General features: G+C 40.7%; 1 protein-coding gene across 12 annotated transcripts in view; it reads right to left on the reverse strand.

The window, feature by feature from the left end:
- The window catches only part of thsd7ab (thrombospondin, type I, domain containing 7Ab), a 209,447-nt gene that overhangs the window by 87,447 nt on the left and 100,099 nt on the right, over positions 1 to 21,901 (reverse strand). For 4 of the 12 annotated variants that reach the window (XR_009782169.1, XR_009782168.1, XM_061717499.1 and 1 more), the window contains exons 5-10: positions 19,473 to 19,541; positions 11,345 to 11,500; positions 8,288 to 8,491; positions 3,140 to 3,334; positions 2,727 to 2,765; positions 2,395 to 2,430 (exon numbers count right to left, since the gene is read on the reverse strand). Coding sequence is in view for 5 of the 12 variants with exons in the window: in XM_061717499.1 (XP_061573483.1) it covers positions 2,395 to 2,430; positions 2,727 to 2,765; positions 3,140 to 3,334; positions 8,288 to 8,491; positions 11,345 to 11,500; positions 19,473 to 19,541 (699 nt within the window). In the remaining 7 variants the exon portion in view is untranslated. The remainder of the gene's footprint in view (positions 1 to 2,394; positions 2,431 to 2,726; positions 2,766 to 3,139; positions 3,335 to 8,287; positions 8,492 to 11,344; positions 11,501 to 19,472; positions 19,542 to 21,901) is intronic. The other 8 variants (XR_009782173.1, XM_061717502.1, XR_009782172.1 and 5 more) reach the window with 5 other exon arrangements.

The raw sequence follows: 21,901 nt of genomic DNA on the forward strand, positions 1-21,901 counted from the left end.
GAATTATATAGCTCTTAAAACACTCACACATTTATAGTCTGTTTAATGAAAATACAGCCAGCTGCAGCACTTTGTAACTAATAACCATGAGGGATTAAACATGGAGAAAATTATTTTCTAATTAGGCAATGGGTTAAGCTAAAAAAAAAAGAACAGAAATGAGGAAGAAAGAAATGAGGATTTGTTTTCTTGAAGTTCAACTCTGAGCCTCGGGTTTTTCTCAATCTGGAAGTGGCTACCGGATTTATGAGCAGCAGTAATTTGATGAAGTCTCAGCTGCTTATCTTTCTTCACATTTTTCCATCATCACTGCAGCTGAGATATTCTTAATGACAAGGAATTGTGTTTCTGTAGGCTGAACTTTCACTGGCAGGAATCTCTCTCCCATTATCCTGTTGTGCCTTTGGCATTTGAGCCTCTTAACTTTTATTGGATGTGACCTAAAATCAGGATGATCCCGACTTTGGAAGCATGAATTATAGAGACAGTATACGACCTCAGCACCGAGGAAAAGGATCCTTCTGATTACTTTTGCTACAAAACTGCACATAAAGTAGCATTATTATTCAATAAATATCAGCACATTTACAGCATTGAACCTTTTTATGTTTGATTATAGAAAATACAAATACAAGAGGACAATATTATTCCAAATATCTGCTTTAAAAAAATATATAATCTGGGTTTTAAAGTTTAAGTCCTTTGGTGAGACTTAATTCACTATTTTAATAGAATACAGTAAGCTTTATTGGCCAAGTATGAACATGCCAGACAGGGAATTTGTTTTCGGTTGTTTCGCTCACTGAACCCAGATTTTTATGTGTGCAACTTCCATCAATTGTTTCCCCCATTCCTACAGATACTGTCCTTCATTGTGTCCATTTTCTCTCATTTCTCTTGGGAGGCAGCAGCCAGTCAATTGTTCGGACAGTGAACTGAAAGAGCTCTGTCCTCTTTAGAGTAATAACAGACAAGCTGCAAAGACTGGGAGGCGTAGCACGACTACAAGCAGGTCCTCTGTGCTTGTAGTTGTTTGCTGAAGCTGACAGAGGCGCAGCTCCTAAATAGGCCCGGATGTACACACACCTGTGCCAAGCTCAAACAACGGTAATGGTTCCCGAGATTGACTTCTCTGCAGCCGACTGTGCCACGCAAGCTTAGCTGACTAACAACACGGTGGTAATAGTGTCAACACTAATGTGACACGGCGTCTCAATTGAGCCTGAGCCGGAGGAAATGAGGAGCAGCTCTCTGGAAACATTGCAGTCGTATGGAATTGCACACTCTGTGTTATAGCCAAGCCGGGCGTGATGATGGAGGATATACAAGTGGGGAAGGAAAACAGTGTCTGACCTGATGTTTACCAGGAAACTGCCCACACTTTTCTTTTTCTTACATACTGTAGTAAATGAATACATTTTTGCTGCCATTGCAAGATATTTTGTTGTATATACAATAGGAATGGGCGATACTTTACCGTTCACGATATACCGTCAAAAAAATTCCTCAGGATAAGAATTTATCATCTCGCGGTAAAAACGATAATGATGATGTTTTTGTGTTCTGCGTTAAATCCACGCACAACGTACAGAAAGAAAGAAAGAAAGAAAGAAAGAAAGAAAGAAAGAAAGAAAAAAAGAAAGAAAGAAAGAAAGAAAGAAAGAAAGAAAGAAAGAAAGAAAGAAAGAAAGAAAGAAAGATTCCCGTTGATGACGTTTTTGTGTTTCCGAGAGCAAGATAGATTTATAGTTGAAAAGGTGGAGTTTAATTGTTTTTTTTTTTTTAATCGTCATTTTTATCGTTATCGGGGTAAATGCCAGAAATTATCGTGATACATTTTTTAGTCCATACCGCCCATCCCTAATATACAATAATACAACAAAATTGGAAGTTTTGCTTGTTTTAGCATTTGCATGATCAATGGTAAAAAACCTCCACTTAACATGTGTCCAGAATATCATTCAGCAAAACAGTAAGACACTTGAGTTCTCCACATCCCTCTGAAGTCACCACTCAATAAGCAGTTATACTAAATAAGCCTTCAATTAGCTTATTCGTGATTTAATTAACAGGGTCCTATGCAAACATTTGGATTTGCTTTCCAGTGTGAACCTTGACTGCCTCGGTTTTAAGAGTTCCCTGTCGTCTTTACTTTTTCCCTTCATTAATATGCGACATTGAAGCTGCAAAATCTGCCAGTGAGCTCAGAATCTAAGCAGATAATCATCTCTGCAGGGGGAACTCGCGGAGGGGAGGAAAAGCTCCTTTCAGACGTTATTCTTCAGTACGTGTGTTCATAAAAATGTGTGTCAGCAAAGCCTTGTTTTATGGAAATCTCTCCAACCGTTCTAAAGCTACAACTACACCACATCTAGTCTAGAGTCGGAGATTTACCGAGAAGTTCTGGAAACTTCGGCACCCGTGTCAGACCTTTGATAAAGACAGATGTTAGATATGTTAATGTGACAGGTGAGTTATGCACTACATAAACTAATTCCACAGCAGAACGAGTGATAACTAATAACACAAGCTATTTCACACATGACCTACAAGACCAGTCTGTATTACAACATGATGAATCAATCAAAATCAGTTATTTGTGACCCCTAAAGGCTCTACAATCACATGCACGTCTTATAAACTCAAACTAAAATGTTGTCACATGCAGACACATACATAAATGCTTAAAGTGTCTAATAACAGTCATTAATTACTACAACTGTTACCCTCCATCACCGTGATCCACGCCACAACCATCTGTGTGACTGTGAGGAAAACACACACACACTCAGACATGACGCAGTAAACATTTGGTGACAGGAGAAAAAAAAACAGATAAGGGAGCAGACACGGAGTAGGAAAAGAAATGTGCAGAGAAATGACTTGAGAGATTTATTTAAATGAAAAAAAAAGGTAAATGTCAGGTGCGGAGAGACAGACTAACAGAAATAATCACGGGGATAGATAAGCAGACTGTGAGATAAGGACAAATGCACGAGCAGACGAGTGTGAAATCAGACGTTCAGTGAGTGACAGCGAAGGGCGACTTGAAAGGCCATGACTAAGCCAACGCGCCGCCTCATCTGCATTCATTTCCATACGCGGCGGTGCAGATGATTGTCTGCAGGTGAACACTCACCTTCGCCGGCGTTATAAGCCAGAATCGAGCGCGTCCTCATCTGCTTGCCCTCGATGGTCTTGCTGGAGCACGTCTGAGAGCACGTGGACCACGACGTCCAGTCGCTGAGCACGCAGTCTCTTGAGCAAGGCACCTCACAGGACGCAGGCTCTGGAGCCGAAGACGACGAGCAGAGGTTTCTGTCCACCGGCTCACCTGAAGGACAATAAAGTTGTTGGCTGCAATACTAAATATAAAGTAACATTGAAATGTGTATCTTTCTAATACGAAAAAAAAACAGGATTTCTTTTCTTTTTATGAAATAGGGAAATGTTCATGTGTTTAAAATATGGAAAGTCAGAAAAAGCAAGAAAAAGCATAGGAACCCCTTGGACTTAACTGGTGTCCTGCATTAGTTTGCAATAAAATGTGATCAATGTTATATCCTGATAGACACCATGTGTCTAGAAAAATAATCACTGCCCTGGATTTGTGTTTACTGCTTGCAAAAAGAGTCATAGCACTCTCATGGAAGAGTACCAGTAAACCAAAATTCCATAACTGGATTAAGGAATTGTCTACGACATTACCTATGGAAAAGATCACTTATATTATAAAGGGTAAACTGTCATCGTTTCAAGACATTTGGGGTCCGTTTATGGAATTTATGGAGAGTGTGGATTTGAGCGGTCTGGGGAGTGAGGCGGATGAGTCGTAGCTACTGGTGATCCTCTGCAGTGTTCCTAAATTTCCTTTCTTTTGATACTTGATTTCTTTACTGTGTGAATTGTATATTTGAGTTTGTATTTCTGGATTGAGCAGAATGGTGAAATACTTTGGGCTAACCTTTCAAAAACAGAGAAACCTTTGTTGTTTTGATTTGTTATTTTGGGTTTTATTTTTCTTTCTTTTTCTCTTTCTTTTTCTCATTTAAACCTAAATTGAGTGTTGCTTTATGATATCTTATAAATATCTGAGTTGTAAGAAATATGATTTGATTGCTGGGCAGTAGTTCAGCGGCCCTTGATGTTTCCTTTTGTGCAAGAACACTCTTACTTTTGTATTATTTGAAAGATTTTGAAAAAACAAATAAAGATAAAGATATTGTTGGAAAAAAAAAAATGTGATCAATGTTGACATCACAGCTCTGGAGGAAAGAGCAAGCGAACCCACTGGACTTGACAACTGGTTGAACTTCCCTTGGCAGCGCCGACATCAAGCATGCGCTTTCAGAAGCTCAAGATCGGCGTTCAGGAGGAATTCTTGATCACTCTTCTCTTCAGAACTGCTTCATGTAAAACATGTTTGCAGGACGCGTGAACGTCTCACAGCCATTCCACAGCATCTCCATGAGGTTCTGACAGCCCCCATGGATTCCTGAGGATTCTGCATGGCGCTTTTGGAGCCATATCGGCTGGGCGCCCACTTTTAGGAAGTGCAGCATAGGAATTTAAGTGTCTCTATTTACAGAGAACTTGTCTAACGGTGGACTGATGGATGTCTAGATACTCAAGAGTACTTCGTATCCCTTTCAAACTGCATGCAGATCAACTACTTTTGATCATGCGTCTTCAGGGATATCCTGTTTTTGAGGCAGGGTTCTTATCAGCAGTCTCATTATGATTCCATATTTCATAAAATTAGGTGTAAAAGCCAAATCTCCAAACCAATTTATTCATTTCAATGGTTTCATATACTTTTGCCACAGTACTACTCTATCTTCAAAATGAGTCCATTATTTACATATTCCATGATATGTTTATGCCCCTATCAAGAGGAATGACATATTAGCATATCCAGATATGATTGATTTAAAGAAAGATAAACTGGTTATTTTTGCTGCTCTGACTTTATTTGTCAAAGCTTGAATGTTCCAGTATATATTGAACCACAGTTCCCACCAGTAGTTTTAGTGCTCAATAAATCCTGGCCGCTCTCAACAGTTACCAATTCAATAATGTTACAACTTTGACTGGTCAGCAGCAGAGCTGTTAATAGAGGGTCATGTAGGGCTGCTTTGGATGCACGTACGAGCTGAAAAGCAGCTGAAGCAACGTCTCCGCAGCTTTTCTGCACAACAGAAACAAATGGAAACGACTGTCTGAAAGACCCCCGACTGTGCACTCGCCACTTCTTCTCTGATCCTTTCGAAGCGTTTGTCATTGGGTTCTAACGGTAAACAGCTCAAAACCGTCACTTGCTGCAACTGGGGACAACAACAAATTGATGAGAAAGGCTGCTCTTCTTTTATACGTACAAAGTAATCTTGTTGTTTTCAAAAAGTGTCTGGAGCTTCTTCATGCTGCTCTAAATGAGAGGAATGGTAACTGCAGCGGCGGGATGTTTGCAACAAGCTGACATTTTAATCGCAGACTGCAACTTGAATTAGCATGTTTGAAACATGTTTCATATTTCTACGTCGATCCTGGAGTTAAAGTTCTCCCTGTCTGTCCGTCTATGTCTGTTTCTCCGTCCATGTCATATTTAGTCATACACACATATATTCTTCATTTTGAGTTCTTCATTTTGACATTGCATTTTCTTAGAAAAAAATATGTATCATGTATAAAATATTCATACGAATTGGATCATGGCTCTGGGATCTCTCCAGAATAAAAGGGGGCAATGAACAAGGAAGAGCTCAAATTCACACAGGATTCCTGAATTTTAACACCATTCATGTGTTATTGATGAGCTCCGTGTAGTAGCTCTAAGTGGATGATATTAACCCAGATATTTCTCTGTGCTGCCACAAACCAAGCGGATGCATACACCCAGGAAAACGTAAACCTTTCCATGACCGAATTGAAATTTCAAGCCGAAAGAAGAGCTCCAACAAAAGTCACACTGTGGCTGATATTTACGTTTGGATGTCACTAGCAGTGCAGTGAACCAATCATGATTGAAATGGGAAAAGCATGAAAATAAGAAAATGACATGAGGCCCCAGCAGTTTCTGAAGACTCTCAAAAAGAGACATATTAATGTACAGAACACCCAGTACATGAGGAAAACCTGTACGCCCCGTCTGCAGAGAAGACATAGCTCCCTGCCCAAGTGAGCATGCACTCGGCATCGGGAATGTCAATAGCCAGTTTCAATAACATTTGTATCAACCTTGCCTGTTGTCTGGGGCCTGTCTGTGTGGCCTGGTTGTTTTTTATGACTCAGAGAAAAGATACAACCAACATTGCGGTGAAAAATCACTGAGGCAAGAAGCAGATCGAAACCCCCAAACAGAACAAATCAATTTTCATCAGATGTGGGACTGAATGTGATGGGGATCAATCAACCAGAGTCAGGAGGAGTCGTCCTGGTCCACCTGCAGCGTCGGGGGAGTATCCAGCAGAGTATGTTCACTCAACTCCCGCAGCGAACACAATTGTGAAAGAGAATTAAATTATTAAATGAAAGAAATAAGAATCCACAGTTCATCAGACAAAAACGACTGAATGGCAGTCTTTGCTGTTTCATATCATTCATTTAGGTCAGTTTTATTTCTTAATTTTTTTAATGAATGTTCCTTTATACACCCATTCAATGGATCTGAAACACATCCACCAATCTGATCAAAAAGGTTTACTTCCAGCTTTAATTCAAGATGGTTCACAAAATGCAGCGTTTTACGCCTTTAGGAATCTCAAACATTTAAAAGACTTCAATTTTCAAGGTCTAAAAATGGACTGAAGGGGAGTTAATTGGTCAGGAGTTCCTCTTTTCTGGAGTTAATATCCGGTATCAAGTGTCCACTTGGCAGCTACCGATCAGAAGTCCAAAGAGATCTCAAATAAACTTAAGTCAACGTCATGTTCTGGGTCTCTGGAAAGCATCTGGGGACAACTTTTGTTGTATTAGACGCTATATAAATAAAATTGAATTTAATTAAGAAGGTCATATCATCAATCATAAGACAGAAAAACATCAATCTATGAGCAACAGTGAAAACTATTCTCACATAGAAAGAAAACACTGGTAAGCCCAACAACATCAACAAGCCTGGAAGACAACTAAACAGAATCATTTAGAAAAATCCTTCACAACATCAACAGAAGTCAAGAAGACCCTGCAGGAGGTTGGTGTATCGTTGTCAAAAAGAGACGTCCTCAAGAATGTAAATACAGAGGGTTTACCAGAAGGTGAACACGAACGTTAGACTAGTCTTTGCTGGAAATCATCCAGAAGAGCCTCCCGCGTTACAGAATCAGAATCTCTGGACACATGAAACCGAGATAAACATGTATCAGAATGAAGGGACGAGGAAAAGTATGAAGGAGGACATGAACAGCTCAGGATCCAAAGCATCCAAGTACTAAAAATGATGGTTATTTACAATTACATTACATATTTACAATTATGCCACTTGGTCCAAATCTTTTTAAGCCCCTGAAAACAGACGTACTTCCTGAACGGTAAATGCCACATCGGTGTGAAAGCTAGTCCACCTTTAGAGCGAATATTGTTTCATTTCAAATTCATTGTGGTGGCGTATAAATGCAAAGCTATAAAAACTCTCATTGTCTAAACACTTCAGGGACCTAAATGTAGTTTATCTAAAACACATTCTCATCTGAAAACAAAAGACATCTGGAAATGATTCCTATAGTACAAACCCTAAAATTAAAGGAGTACAGTGATGAAGAGCGGCAGTAAAATTTAGAGCAGCAGAGCACAAGCTATTCCACCACTCGGGGCTACAGAGGATTGATTTGATTTAGTGCAAGTGAGGTTTAATTGTGCGTGCAGAGAGGAAGCCTGTAATGAGACAGTCAGCGTGAGAAGGATGGCAAAGCTGAATCAAGCAAGCATTAAAAAAGGAAGAAGGGGTCGAGGTGGGAGAGTCGGGAGAAGGGTTCCTCACATAGCTGATAAATGGCAACCAGCAATTATACCATAGAAATCTCCTCACGTACTAAACCACACAAGGGCACAGAAGGTTGCGACCATGAAAAAAAATAGGATATCATATGCAAGGATGGACTTCTGCTTCTTTAATGCAAATGGGTCAGAAAACGAGTCAATGGGAGCTGGTTTGATCAGTCAACTACTAACATCTCTGAGGAGGGATGCTCGTTTTTTGCACAGACCGTCCGCAGTGAGAAGCATCATCACCATCTGCTCAGTCTCTCAGCACGAGGAGATCATCCACTGAACAGTAAGTTTATTCTCTCACCATTGCTGTTGACACACTGGACCTGTGCCAGCTGAGTGCCGGGACCGCACTGCTGCTCGTCGTCAGGTACGCACTCATCCAGACTGACCAGTTGCCACTCGTAACAACTGGGCTCGTCACACGGCACCGCCTCCACCAGGTGCGGGCAGTTGGCCGGGCCGCCTGTCGGCTTGTTGGTAATCAGTCTTTTCCTCATTTTAAAACCTGCAAACAAAAACAAAATAAAAACCTTAATGTGAGGTACTGATAAGTCACTTTTTCAACTTTATGGTTAAACATTTTATCCTGTTTTTATACATCCGAACTCCAACATAGAGGTTTATGTTTTACTGCAATACATTTAATTTCCACTAGTTAACGTCATTAGACTTTCAGATTCCCTTGAGACCCTGCTGGTGTCATGTTTGTTTCTTTTCAGACAAATTTAAATCAGCAGCACGTAGTATATCTTTAACAGCTGAAAATGTGTTTAGCTTCGTAGCATTTGGCATACTCAGCAGGCCGATACTAAGAGTTGGATTAAAAAAAAAGTATCTTTAAACGTATCTTTAATGTCTCACAGCTTCATGGATGCAGTATGAGTGCATTATTTTCTCTTTTCTGTAATCAAACCATCAATCGCTGGTTGGCGGTGCGAGTTCTGTGGTGCAGGAGTGAAGACTGTGGAGCTGACCTTCCTTCACAAACAGAGCCTCGTTGTCAGGGTGGCTTATTATAAGAGACTTTGGGCTTGTTTTGTTGTGAAGTTGCTTTCAAATTTCAGAAGTAGCGGGTTCCATTTTTTTGGCTTTTTTTTTAAATAATAATAAATGTAATCTTTAATTTTTAAATTGTAATAATATTAATGGCCTAATGGAGTTTAATTTAGTTGTGTTATGAGTAGGTTATTTGAGTTGAAACACTGACTGCGTTTACATGCAGTCAATAACCCTTTTAAAACCCGAATATTGGCAATAACCCGAATTTGCACGGCCATGTAAACACCAATAACCCCTTTGAATAACCTGAATTTGCTCATATTCCGGTTTTTAAAAACCCAAATGTGACCCCTGGGTTACTCCTTTTAAAACCCGAATATTCGATCATGTAAACGCCAAACGGAATATCCCCATCAAACAGAACAGGAATTTGTTTTCTGCTCATGCTCTGTTCGCAAAGAATCCTGGTCTTTTGAGTCCAGGAAGTTCTTCTAAAACACGGCGAAACGCAAGACCACGCCACACTTTTGGAGTGAGGAGGAGACTAATCACTTCATAAATGTAATGAAGGATATGAACATTTTGGCATTTGTAGACGGTAGAAAGTACGGGGATAGTGAGATTTAAAAGGTGAGCGAAAAGTTGCGCGAAGCAGCCTTTGTTTACAGGAAGAAGAAGCGGAAATGACGGGAATTGCGTCATGATGTTCTCCGCGTGTCGCTGGTTTGATCGAGATATCCCAAATGATTAATTATCATGTAAACGGAATGTTCCGAATATTTCAGTAACCGGAATATTAGCAATAACCCGAATTTTGACTGCATGTAAACGTAGTCACTGAGTAGAAACTGTGAGGTCACAGGTCGTCATATTACTTGCCACGCCTGTTCATTAACTGTAGCAATAAATTAATTTAGGTGAATTGTTAAACCACATCAAAATAGTTAATTTTTTTTCCTCGTGAGATCCGGCAACCTTGATACTGAGCAGATCTTGTGTGAGGTGGTGCTTTCAGTGAAATCAGGTTTTTAAATGGTCAGTTAAAGGTAGAAGCCACAAGTATGCAGCAGGAACTGCAATGCTAAGACGTAAAGCAACGACGGTTGTTTTCATTTGTGTGGCAGTGTTCGTCTGGGTGTCGGGTGACGCTCCCTGCGACGGCATACGGATGGCGTCGCTATGGCACTGATTTAAGGCAGAAGCTTAAAACCTCAAAAGGTTTAGCTTGTTTACCTTAAAACATCTGCCGTATGCCGTCAATCTGGTACATGGTTCATAATGATGCATGTTCATGTGATGTCTGTAACTAGTTAGTTCCCACTAATGGCCATGTGACTTAAGAGTCACCTTTTGAATGCAACCTGAACCATAGGTTGGGCACCACAGATGAAATTACCAACCAGACCATCACTTCAGTTTATTTTTGCTACAACGGAACAACATTTAACTGCTTTCGGGCATCTGGCATTTCACTTTAATAAATCCTGAGTGGACCTGAGTTCTCGCTCCACCACTGATGATTACGTTGGGTTGTTGTGGCACCCTGTGATGGACTGCCGACCTGCCCGGGACAAAACGGGTATAGAAAATGGATGGAGGGATGGATGGATGTGGTCATGGCTCAGTTGTTCGGAAACTCATTAATATGAGAGGTGAACGTGAAGACTTCTTCGTGGCTCACACGCATGGTTTGAGCTTTAGCTGCCATAAATCGCAATCTGCCCATCCTGCTCTATTGTGATGTTTAATGACTACGAAAACCTAATTAAAATGTAGCTCAAGCTCAGTTCCTAGACATGCTGTTCTGCTGAGGTGTTTTTGACAAGATGCAACCAGACATATTTCATTCAGTTTTCTCATCTGGAGCAATATGGTGACTAATGTTCTGCTTACTTAGGAAGGAACACCACCACTGAGGTGGCGTATTTAGAAGAGCATTAGGCATGAGAGCTGGTGAAAGATAGCCGCCGATTTAAATCGTGTTAAACCACTTAATAAATGGCAGTAATGCGGCCAGAACCATCCAACTGTAGCTTCAACTCTTGCCTAACTTATCATCTTAGGTAATGGCTGGACTGACATCACTTCTTACATTTTGACAAAGAATGTGTTCATTTGATTTTGTACCGTCACATGTTCAACATCTGTTTCATGCAGAGAAAACCCCTTATTTTGTCAAACATGCAACTATTGCATCATCCAGAAATAGACTTTTTACATTTCTTTTGAATCAAATATTTGCTTTTCATGATTTTGTCATATTTGTGTATAGATGTATCTATGTGACGTCAATTTATTTACTTGTAGCCCTTTTATGTGACGCATCCAAATCAGCTTTTTTCCTTTTTTTTCTGCTTACCTTTCTTTCCGGTCTGATCGTTACAGTTTTCAAAGGTGCAGGGCCCCCACGCGGCCCACGGTGACACCTCGCAGTCGATGGGACAGGGGATTTGACACAGCTGGGATCTGTTGGGGATCGGACCCTCGCACAGCCTGTTCTCCACCGGGCGGGAGGCTGCGCACAAAAGGGGGCACAAAATAAGCAGAGGAAGAAAATAAAGCTGAATGTGAGACATTTTTAGCGGAAGGGGCTTATTTACTTTCCCTTCTGGCATTAAAATCCCTGTAGAGTACCTGAGAACTGCAGTGGGGGGAATAAAAAAAAAAGAAGCCCATAAAGTAGACAGTACTACTCCTTTGTTTGCTTTATCGCCTCCCTGTTAGCATGTCAGAATGATAAATTAGCAGTGATTATCTTGTGTAGCACCTTGATAGCAACATAAAGCATGGTGGAGCTCTGCCTGCAGACTCACAACAGACACACGGAGAAGGGATGCAACAACACAACACTAAAGGTGTGCGAGAACAAGGATGTTGTCCTGGCTCATGTTTATTCCATGAAGTCTAATTTAGCATCTACATTCCCTCATCTATTCTCCATGTTGGACTTAGAAAGTACTTTACTTGATGTGCTCTGGTAAATTGCATGGTTGTTTGAACTCCCACTGAGGAGCTGGCATAAAGAAGCAGATATGCTATCAGTGTGCAACGCACGGCTCTGTGACAACCGTGCAAAATACATCTCTATGCGTCGGCTGAGCCCAGCCACAATAAATAAACTTGATGTGCCGACTTCCTGAAGACACTGACTTAATACATTCATGCATACATATTTCAGTTGTATGCTGGGAGCAATGTCAATTCAGAGGAGTGCTACTTAATCTTGCAGGGCTTTTTTGTCCTCTCTTTTGTCTCTTTATTCAGGAATAGGACGTGGAGATGGAACAAAAATGCATAGACACAGAACCGGCGTTACTTTGTTTTTGGCCAAGACTGATCCCACTGAATATGCTCTAAGATCTTCAGTTGCTGTAGCTGTAGCATAGGTTGAAGCTCGTCTAGTTCTGCAACACTATGAAGCTAAATTATGTTTATTTTAAGGGAAAAATGTCCTACTGAGTTCAAATGTTTTTAAGGTAATGCATATGAAACCTGATTCTGGTTCTCTCTTTTCTCATCAAGAAAGCAAATAAGTGTGCTTTCCACAATGTGAAATGATTCCTTTCAAGCACCGGTTCACCAGCGCCAATGCTTCCAGGTCGTCCTTGAGGTTCACAGCGAGTCCTGATCACTCAGCAGACAGGTTCAACAATCTGCCCCGAGCTCCACACCGACACTTCTGAAGATCCTTTTCCTTCCCAGCTTCACAACCGCGGAGGAAGCCTTTACAGCTACGTCTATAAATCTGATTTTATACCGCAGAGCAAGATTCATTTCATTCCTAAAGCTCTATTTTCTCAGATAACAGGGCAAAAACATGAATCAGAAAAATGCTATTTCAAAAGGGAAGGGGAGTCGATCACTAAAGGCATAAATAAAAATGGAACAATTTCAGGAACTGAGTTTTTAAAATCAAACAACTAGGATGATATGAAAGGAAAAGACACTTTAAATTGCATTCAACAATGCAGCTGATACAGACTCCGGCCCCGTAAATAGAGAATATAATATCATTTAAATATTTCACATTTGCAGACGACATGTAAAGTCAAGATCTGTCAATCTCAAAAGTCGGCACCAAAGATCCCAATGTGCCTCAAAACCTCAATGTTGGGAACAACCAGGGATTTGAAAGGGATGTTTAAAGATTTCACAGGCTGCATTTTATGCAGTGGCAAAAAATGCAAAACAAAAAGCACACAAACGCACGCACGTCTTTACAGATTACGGTGTACAAATATTCATATACCTACCAGAAACCTTGAAGTCTGCAAGACACCGGGCGGCTAAGACCAGAAACAATGCTCCTGAGGACATTCATTCAATTAAATGGACATTTCATATTCTGTGAGATGGTAATTTCATTATCGTCCTATTGAGAAACGTCAAAATTAAGTGTTTGATGACTGCACTGATGCTCTGGAGTTAGCCTCCCATGCAAGAGGTGTGTTGATGTTTATATCCACGACAGGAACTCAAAGATAATCACTTCATATTATGGCAGGGAAGGTTCTAAGTGTGAATGTTGATCCCAGCCCTGTCCTAACAGGCATGTTCAGCCCTGAACCAGGCTTGATGGATATTACAGGACAGTTGTGATGCACGAGTGTTCATGTGTATAAGAAAAAAAAAAAGAAAAGATGATACACTATTTTGACAGAATGTTGCCTGGAAACCTGCAGCTTCCTTTCTTTTCTTTTGCAGCTATGGATCATTCTACATTTCTGACATTTATAGTGCGTTTAAAAAAATTAACAAATGTATAGAATCTAATGAGAAATATTAAATAATAATACAAAAGAATGTGCGTTGAACAGTAATAGCAGCATCAGATGTACCAGATGTCAGACACTCTCCCTACGACAGTCGTACTTCATTTACTCTGTGTTGTGTTCATGTACCAGTTCTCTCTGTATGAGGGTATAAAACCCATTTATTTAAAGAAAACATTACAGAGTTCAAAAAAGGACCAATCCCAGCCTGTGGCTGGGAATGAAGTAATGAGTACTTCATTATTTGACAGTGAGCCAGTCATGGCTGAGACTGGCATTAATGCCGGACAAGGCTCACTCTTGTGTGTACTTTATTTCTACAAATGCAAAGTTTGACTCTCGCAGAGTGCTCTTGTGAAAAGTATATAATAGGCAACTTAATACTAGGTCAATTTCTCTGAAGCCATAGCTGCTCGGGAGTCGGTGTTTTTAATCAGCTCATGACACCGCTGCACTCCATCATATCCTGCTCTGCGAGCATCTTTTGTCTTATTTTAATTTAAAACTGCTGAAAGGGAATGTGTTGTCGCAGCAGGATGAAAGCGTGAGGCTCATCTCGGCAGCATATGAGGACGGTTTGATCTTGTCAACAACTGTGAGACTAATTTTGCAGTTCTTTTGTGACTCAGGTTTACGGGTCCATACAAACAGTCAGTCAGCTCACGTAATAAAGGTTGCAAATGCTTTATTAATGAATAATCAATCCCTCACATATTAGGGATAGAAATTGGGCATGACTTAACCCCCAATCCTTAGGATGGAGACCTACGGGTGGAAGAACCCCGTCCTCATTTCATAGACCTATAAATGAGACAGACTGTTTGGACTAAACCATGCAGAGGGTTGAAGGTGAGCATGAAATGCTGCTCAAAACTGGCTTGAATCGTCATTATGAGGGTAGCGATGTCAATATTGTTAATATGTTACGAAGAAGCACCCTGGATTTGGAGCTCAGGTGGCAGCTTTTTTTCATCTCAATTGCGCAAATATACATATATACAGTGGGGCAAAAAAGTAATTAGTCAGACACCAGTTGTGCAAGTTCTCCCATTTAAAAAGAGAGGCCTGTAATTTCCATCACAGGTATATCTACTAGGTATATATTACTCACCGTTCTTGTGATCATTTTTCCCCCACAGGGTGAGATCTTGCGTGGAGCCCCAGATGGAGGGAGATTATCAGTGGTCTTGAATGTCTTCCAGTTTCTAATAATTGCTCCCACAGTTGATTTCTTCACACAAAGCTGCTTACCTATTGCAGATTCAGTCTTCCCAGCCTGATGCAGCTCTACAATTTAGTTTCTCACGTCCTTTGACAGATCTGTGGTCTTGGTCATAGTGGAGTTTGGAGTGTGACTGTTTGAGGTTGTGGACAGGTGTGTTTTATACTGATAATGAGGTAAAACAGGTGCATTAATGCAGGTAACGAGTGGAGGACAGAGGAGCCTCTTAAAGAAGAAGTTACAGGTCTGAAAGCCAGAAATCTTGCTTGTTTGTAGGTGACCAAATACTTATTGTACCGAGGAATTTACCAATTAACTCAGTAAAAATCCTACAATGTGATTTCCTGGATTTTTCCCCCCATTCTGTCTCTCATAGTTGAAGTTACCTATGATGAAAATTACAGGCCTCTGATCTTTTTAAGTGGGAGAACTTGCACAATTGGTGGCTGAATAAATACTTTTTTGCCCCACTGTATGTATATATATATACGCTGCAAAGCAAACCAAGTCTAGCTTTAAGTCTATTTAGACCATCTCCAACTGAGCAACACCCAGTTTAAAGTGAACAGATCGTTTACAAGAATAAAACAACAAGAACACATAATCACCCTGGACACCGGCACAAGAGACCAGCTGCTACTGTACAAGCTTACACAATATCCTGCTATGTATGATGACCATTCTGAAGTTCCTTCCTCTGACAGATGCAGCTCTGCCTCTACATCTACGACCACGTGCACCGAGTACGCAGGAGAGAAGTGCATGTCACTGCCAAGGCAACAACCAGGGACCCCATGTGATTGGCAGAAAGGACACCAAGTCATCCCCCCTTGGAGTGCTTTTTAATCATTATTTCTTACAGCGCCTCAGCCTCCACAGATGACAGGCTTTTTCCTGTTAGTTTCATAACGTTTAACCCTTGTGCTGTCTTCAGGTCAAGGAAGGAGGAAGAGAAGAAGGGAGGAAAGAAGGAAAGAAGGAAGAATGAAAAGAAGGAAGGAAGGAAGGAAGGAAGAAAGGAAGGAAGGAAGGAAGAAAGGAAGGAAGGAAGGAAGGAAGGAAGGAAGGAAGGAAGGAAGGAAGGAAGGAAGGAAGGAAGGAAGGAGAGAGCAGGAGGAAAGAAGGAAGGAAGGAAGGGAGAAAAGAAGAAGGGGAGAAGGAAGAAGAGAGCAGGAGGAAAGAAGGAAGGAAGGAAGGAAGGAAGGAAGGAAGGAAGGAAGGAAGGAAGGAAGGAAGGAAGGAAGGAAGGAAGGAAGGAAGGAAGGAAGGAAGGAAGGAAGGAAGGAAAGAGGAAGGGAAGAAGGAAGGAGAGAGCAGGAGGAAAGAAGGAAGGGAAAAAAGAAAGAAGGAAGGAAGGAAGGAAGGAAATAAGGAAAGAAGGAAGGGAGAAAAGAAGAAGGGGAGAAGGAAGAAGAGAGCAGGAGGAAAGAAGGAAGAAGAGAGCAGGAGGAAAGAAGGAAGGAAGGAAGGAAGGAAGGAAGGAAGGAAGGAAGGAAGGAAGGAAGGAAGGAAGGAAGGAAGGAAGGAAGGGAGAAAGGGAGAAAAGAGGAAGGGAGAAGGAAGGAGAGAGCAGGAGGAAAGAAGGACAGGAGAATTAGGTCATTTTGACCCGAAGACAGTACAAGGGTTAAAATTATTATTAGAAAGTAAAAACAATCTTTATAAATAGAACAAAAGAGGGCCTCTTGTGTGATCACTGTTACCCAGAATAGGATTTTAAATTCTTCTCCTGACATATAAAAGCGCCTCATGAAGAAAAAAAAAGAGATTAAAGATTAAAATGCATATATATGCTTAAAGTTTTACCAAACTTGGTATTAACCATTAATATATATGCAGACAAGGGTGAAAAAAATAAAAAATAAATAAAACTGAGTTCCATCACATCCTAAAGAGCTCATAGGTCCACACTTTCCAAGCAGAGCACTTGCTCTCAGACGACCGGCTCACTTGTGGCTCCTAGAGTTTCTAAAAGTAAAACGGGACCCTCAGTTATCAGGAACGAGCTGCCAGTTTGTCCGGGAAGCAGACACTCTCTCTACTTTTCCTATTTAGGGAACGGTCAGGTGTCCTGAAACATCCTTTAGCTATGCTGCTATAGGCCTCCACCGATAAGGGAAAGCTCCCATGATGCACCTCTGCTCACTCTGCTCTCTTATGTTTGTTATTAACCTGTGTTCCTTCTTCCCAGCAGGTGCTCATGATCTGTTGGTGTTGCTTTTCTGTCCTCTTTCCTGTCCTCTCAACCCCCAACCGGTCGAGGCAGATGGTCGCCCTTCCTCATCCTGGTTCTGCCAGAGGTTTCTTCCTGTTAAAGGAGAGTTTTCCCTGACACGGTCGCCCGGCGCGGGCTCAGGAAAGAGCAAGGTTGTGATGCAGTTTGTTGGTTTCCTTAGCAACGCAATCATTACGATTGCCGTTTTATTGGCTTTGTATTAATTGAAGTACTTTGGATCGAGATGAACTGTATTGTTGAAGAGCCTCGAGATGACTTTTGTCATGATTGTTTTTTCTTTTTGTATCACTTGGTTTCAGAACGTATAATCTGGTGTAGATATCAAACTTGAGATGACAGGCAGAAATAAACTCCACCAAGCAGATATACAGGACTGTCTCAGAAAATTAGAATATTGTGATAAAGTTCTTTATTTTCTGTAATGCAATTAAAGGAGCTTGAGGCTCCTTTTAAGAAATGAGACTCTCTAGCGCCACCCTTCACCACGACGGCCGTTGGGGGTACTGCAGCCAACAGTGAAGCCGGCACGGGAGAACGGGGAGAACGCACATGCAGCGTCATGTGACGTCACATCCGCAGCCCAGCGCGGGAAATTCAGGACCGAATTGCAGCACATTTTGCAGCACACAGCCTGTTCAAGGCAAAGGAGAGATACACTAGAGGGCTCATTCTTTTGGGTTTGGAACGCTTCATCTGACATTATTACTAGAAAACTTAAAATGTATACGGATTTTTTTCATAAATCTTGCCACAATCCGGCCTCAAGCTCCTTTAAAAAAACAAAAATGTCATACATTCTGGTTTTATTACAGATCAACTGAAATATTGCAAGCCTTTTATTATTTTAATATTGATGATTATGGCTTACAGTTTAAGATTAAGATTCCCAGAATATTCTAATTTTTTGAGATAGGATATTTGAGTTTTCTCAAGCTGTAAGCCATGATCAGCAATATTAAAAAAATAAAAGGCTTGCAATATTTCAGTTGATTTGTAATGAGAGATCCAGAATGTATGACATTTTTGCATTACAGAAAATAAAGGACTTTATCACAATATTCTAATTTTCTGAGACAGTCCTGTATGTGGTTTCTTGGGGTTGAAATGGAGGCTGGGGTTGAAGAAGACCTTCAGCCGACCCCCACCACCACCAACACCCATCCATCCATCCCCGTCCTCAGGGCCACAAGAAAGGATTCATGTGGGTGAACTGTTAAAAGAACTGAATCGTGATTTTCTGAGGACACTGAGGAGTTTCTGATTCCTCTCATAAATTTCTCTCTTTTAAAATCAACCCACTAATGACTACAAAACTGAGGACCAGAGCACCAGTCTGTGCGTGATAAAGGGAGGTTTCCTGTTGCTATGTTAGTCCATTTGTACTGCAGTCTCCAGTGAGCTAGTTTTCCTACTGAATAAAACTGACAACAGCAGAAAGAAATCCCCTTTGTGAATGTGGCTTAGTGTCTGCAGAGGTGCGAAACGTCTCGGATCGCATTTTCCATATTCCGTTTGTGCAGGAACAAAGTTTTTCTCAGTCTCTTCAAAGCTCTGACTGTTCATCCCAACTTTTTAAATCCAAAAAAAAACTTTGTTGAAACAGAGCTCGGTCCTTTGTTGGATTTGACGACAGCACTTAGACTCCGGGCTCGTCACCTCACTGAAGTACGAATGTTCTGTACACACAAATCTGAAGCATCACAGCAGCTGCAAGAGCCTTTAAAGGGCCGTTGAAGTCAATATTTCAAAATATTCTTTTAGGTTTATTTAGCGCATGAATCGCTGTCATGTTCAAAAAAGGAAGGAAGGAAACAGGGCAAGGATTAGAGGAGATAAGGAAAGGTGAGAGGAGGGATTAGCAGAAGACACAGGAGAGGAGGATGGAGGAAGCAAAATATTGAAGGAGAGAAAGGGGAATGGCGATAACAGAGGGGGGATGGGAATAAAAAAGGAAAGGAGGATAATGAGTAGAGGATAAGATAGGAGAGGAAACAAGGAGGAGAGGACAAATGATTGAGAAGATGAAATAAAGAATGGGGAAGGGTGGGTTAGGAACAAGAAATGGCAAGTGGAAAGAGTAAAAAGGGGTAGTAAAGGGGGAAAAGGTTTGAGTTGAAGACAGATGATACAATAAAGAAGGATATAGTAGGGCAGGAGAAGAGGAGAGAGGAGGAAACGGGAAAAGAAAATGGACCTGGGAGCCATAAATCAAGGAAGAGGCTAAGGCTTCGTTATCAGCAAGACTAAGAACACCTACCTGTAATCTGGAAGGAGATGGAGAGGAGAGGGGGGACACTAGGCTTCTGCTGTCTTTGGGTCTGACCTGCTGCAATTACAGGGGAAATAGGGCTATTAGCTACGCACACACTGGGGAGATGGAGGCTCCATCAGACAAGCACACAGAGCGAAGGGAAACAGCACAGCGGAGACAGCAACAGCAGGAGAGGCCACGTGAAGCTGGGCCCCATAACCCACGCTCCTTTACATTTCAATGCAGATCACACCGCCCGTGTCGCCTCCATCGTCACGGAGGATTCAGCAGCTCATGCAGGGGAAATCTTTGTTTGACCAGGACAATGGAAATTACATCAACAAACACACAAACGTTAACAGAACTTAGGGCTGGGCGATATATCGAGATTTTAATATATATCGGTATATTTTCAAACACGATATGGTACGAGACAATATCGTTTATATCGATTTAAAAAAAAAATAATATTTTATATATTTATTTAATATTTATTATTTTTATTTTTACATTTTTTTTTAATGATTTTGATATAGCTTATTTTGTGACAAATTGACTTGAATGTTTTATTTGAGATTTGCACAAATGTTTTGTTATTTGCACAACTGTCAACCTCAGTGGAAAAGTCTGCCTGTTACTGTCTACATTGTATTAATTGCACAGTGTATTTTAATTTAATTGTTATGCAGGAAAGAGATATTTGTTTTATTTTATTCAAGAGGCATTTTTATTCTATATATGCAGGCAGTTTATTTTTATTTCATTTGTTTTATACATTTGGATATTGTGCAGACCTCTGTTAATAAAGGAACCTGTGTGACATTTGGCACGAGGCTTTGTATTAAAACTGACTGTTTTTTTAAGGGTTTGCCTCAGAAGAAAATGAAGCTAACAGAGATGCTATGCTATAATGCTTTGGGGGAAACCCCAATTATGGCACAGAAAAAATATTGATATATATCGAGTATCGCCATTTAGCTAGAAAATATCGAGATATGACTTTTGGTCCATATCGCCCAGCCCTAACCGAACTTATTAAAAAGAAATGTGCTGCGCACTTATACGGGGTGTGGAGCTGCTTGTATGCGTTTATGAAACAGAGCCAGATGTGGCAGCTGTGTCCGGCTCCCTGCGATCTCGTCATCACAGAGACGCTGCCAGGTTTTGATACCGCTGTGAACTGTACACAGACCAAACCCCAAAACCTGCCTTTTGATGCAGTCGCCACGGGTCGCTGGCTGCAACTGCCAACCGGCAACATACCTGGGAGATGCTGCAGAGAAATGCATGCTGAATGAATAAACCCATCACGCTTAAGAAAAACAACTCCACGGGCTTCTCCTTACCTGTTCTCTGAAGAATCAAACCTGCTTTTTCCTTTTTTTTTTCCAAAAAAAAGGAGGAACAACATTTAAAAAAGGCATTTATTTGTCACCACCTTGGAATTCACAGTGATAATTTCTTACTTTCTCAAGTGTTTGTTGACAGAAACGTAAAGCGTTTCAGCTCGCAAGTCCTCCCTGAATCAGCACATTCTGGTTGGAGTTTGTGTTTGAATACATGTTTAAAAGAACACCACCCACTGTGTAAACATAAATGATGTTGACAGGCATATTTTGGAGCTTTGGACTCGCTGTTTACCCTTCATTTGTTTTTAATGCTTTGTGACACTGTCTATTACTCGGTTATAGCCGTTTATCTAACAGGCACAATTCCTCAAATCAACCATTTAAAAAGACAAAGTGAATACAAATATTTTTCAAGATGCAAAACAGCCTCTTTTATATGCTTTTCAAAAGACATTTGCACAGCATGTACATAAAGTGCTGAAACACGCAGCTTCTCGGATGAAAACTATTGGATGGCTACGGAAGCAAGTCACTCACCGCTAAACTCCCAATATGAACATTTTCAACTTTACAGCAGAAACAAACATTTTTAGCCATTTTTAGTTGGTCCTCATAGTAGGGCTGGGCGATTTTGGACAAAAATAAAATCCAGATTTCTTTCTCTGAAAACCCGATTTTCGATTTCGATTTTTTTGGTAAAACTACAAAAGACAATGGAATAAATTGTTTCAAATATTTTATCTTTATTTTTAAAAGAAAAATAGCAAACAAATTTCCCTATTGGGAATGAAGTGCAATTGAAAGATACTGTAAATCCTCCTTGAATTTAGTAAAGTGACAACATTTACAATTTTCTTGACCAAACAAAGATGACCAGACGAGCTCTGTCTGTAATGCAGCCAGCTGCAAAAAAGGAAAATCGATTTTCCGATTTTCCTTTTTTTAACATCGTCTTGATTAATAAATCCGATTTAGATTTAAAATCGATTAATCGCACAGCCCTACCTCATAGGTGAATTTGACATCCGCGACTTCTGTACAGGGTTGCTCATTTTTACGTATATCATCAGGAAAAGTTATGCAACA

The sequence above is a fragment of the Cololabis saira genome, chromosome 3 (genome assembly GCF_033807715.1).
Source record: "Cololabis saira isolate AMF1-May2022 chromosome 3, fColSai1.1, whole genome shotgun sequence".
Taxonomy (NCBI): domain Eukaryota; kingdom Metazoa; phylum Chordata; class Actinopteri; order Beloniformes; family Belonidae; genus Cololabis; species Cololabis saira.